Here is a 2,390-nt window from a genome sequence, read left to right on the forward strand (position 1 = left end):
AAGGTTCCCTTCAAATACTGGAGGTCAGGCCTCTATCCCCGCCTTCGCAAGTTTAGAATTGCCACAGCCCTTCTATACTTAGAGAAGGGAGGAGATGTCAGGGGCAGCCCTGATTACACACTGAAGGCCTAAAATCAGACATAGGCCGAAAATCAGCAATAGGCCTGTCATACATGTATACTAAACCAAGTCTTGGGTCTCAGTGGAAAAACATTGAAACAGATGGCTATAAGCTAATGTAAACAAGAAGCTTTTGTGGAAATTTACAAGCCTGAGTAGCCATAGACCTTGTAAATAGGTAGCCTTGGCAGACAATACCAACTTAGATAAGGACAAATGAGTCATAGGCAGAGTCATAGTGACTTGTCCCCTGAACCTTCACCCAGCCCATACCCGGTTCTGAAGATATCTGTATCTTCACACTCCACACTCCATTGTCATTCCCTTCCCCACATCCTGCCTTTCTGTGTTTATAACCCCTGTGTGAATGAATTATGATTTGAGAAAAAATAAATTATAAAAAAAAAGAATAAAGCTGCCATGAACATAAAAAAAAAAGAAGAAGAAGAAAGACAGATGATGTGAAATTGTAGTGCTATGATTTCGCCCTGCTCAACTATGTACTTCTTGTCTCTCTTTTGATCTTAGGAACACCAGGGAAATGATTGCTAGGGGAAACAGCACTGAGATCACCCACTTCATCCTCCTGGGATTCACAGATTTACACAGAATAATAATACTGCTCTTTATCACATTCCTGCTCATCTATATTACAACTCTGACCTGGAATCTAATCCTCATTTTGTTAATAAGAATGGATCCTCACCTCCACACTCCCATGTATTTCTTTCTCTGTAACCTTTCCATTATAGACCTTTGCTATGTTACCTGCACAGTCCCAAAAATGCTCTCAAACTTTTTCCAGGAAAAGAAAACTATCAGCTTTGTGGGCTGCATTGTTCAGAATTTCTTCTTTTCCACCATGGGGCTGAGTGAGTCTTGTCTCATGGCAGCCATGGCCTATGACAGGTATGCTGCCATTTGTAACCCTCTTCTGTATGCATCGATCATGTCACCCACTCTTTGTGTACTCATGGTGCTGGCATCCTATCTGTCTGGGCTCACTGCTTCTTTACTTCAGTTGTTTGCCTTGCTTCGTCTCCACTTCTGTGGAACTAATGTCATCAAGCACTTCTTCTGTGACATGCCACAGCTGTTAGTTCTGTCCTGCACAAACACTTTCTTTGTACAAGTCCTGACTGCCATATTAACAATGATCTTTGGATTTGTAAATGTGCTAGTTATTATGATATCCTATGGCTATATTGTCTTGTCCATCCTGAAGATCACTTCAGCAAAGGGCAGATCCAAGGCATTCAACACCTGTGCTTCTCACCTGACAGCTGTTTCCCTTTTCTACACCTCCAGTATCTTTGTCTATTTGAGTTCAAGTTCTGGTGGCTACTCCAGTTTTGATAGATTTGTGTCTGTTTTCTACACTGTTGTGATTCCCATGTTGAACCCTTTGATATACAGTCTGAGGAACAGAGAAATCAAAGATGCTATGAAGAGGTTGCAGAAAAAGACAATCTGCAGCTAGCGACACAGAATCTGAAAATTTTAGTATATATGTTCTGCCACAACTGCTGTTGCCCACAATAATATGCACATTGCTGGAACACAAGAAAATTCATGGGCCTTTGGAGGAAAAAGTTTTACTTTGAAGCAGACAATATTTCTGTAGGAACTAACTCATTAAATGCCATGGAAACACCTTTAAGATCCATAGGATTAAGGTTTCCATGTTACACAATGGCCATCTCATTATTCATTCTCCTATGCACAGACATTTAGGAAACATCAAGTTTAGAACCATTATGAACAAGAATGAAGACTGCTAACTCACTGAACTGTCCCCGTAGATAAAAGTCCCCACACAGGGTCCAAAATCCTTGTCACAAGTATCATAACATAGTGTCCTAAACGCTAGGGCATGACCATTGACTGTTCTGTATTTCTGACTAGATGAAGATGATCTGCTAAGACTTCCTATTTATAAGAAATAGACTTATACAATGCTTTGATTGCATCTTCTAAAAAAGAAAAACCACTTGAAACTGCTGGCTTCTTTCTAAGGAAATTGATGCTAAGAACTAGTAAGTTTAGCGTCATATGCTTGCATCCACCAATCATAGCCTAAGAAAAAAGGGAAGTGGTTTGAATCATAACAAATGATGGCAAGAGATTGCAATTTACTTACTATTTTGATGGCTTGTTTCTGGCATCTAGAAAAGTCATGGCCAATAACTGTATCTGAAAATCTTGAAAGACCCTGTAATTTCTTAATGTCCTACACTAAACCCAGACAGTTTTCCCTGCTTGACATAGCC

General features: G+C 40.0%; 1 protein-coding gene across 1 annotated transcript; it reads left to right on the forward strand.

Annotated features, from left to right (window-relative positions):
• Positions 1-661: 661 nt before the first annotated feature.
• LOC114623475 (olfactory receptor 5AN1-like) lies at positions 662-1,600 on the forward strand. The gene has a single exon (XM_028770145.1). The coding sequence runs from the start codon at positions 662-664 to the stop codon at positions 1,598-1,600; it is 939 nt and encodes a 312-aa protein (XP_028625978.1).
• The last annotated feature ends 790 nt before the right edge of the window (positions 1,601-2,390 follow it).

This window comes from Grammomys surdaster, unplaced genomic scaffold (genome assembly GCF_004785775.1).
Source record: "Grammomys surdaster isolate TR1022 unplaced genomic scaffold, NIH_TR_1.0 198, whole genome shotgun sequence".
NCBI classification, from domain to species: domain Eukaryota; kingdom Metazoa; phylum Chordata; class Mammalia; order Rodentia; family Muridae; genus Grammomys; species Grammomys surdaster.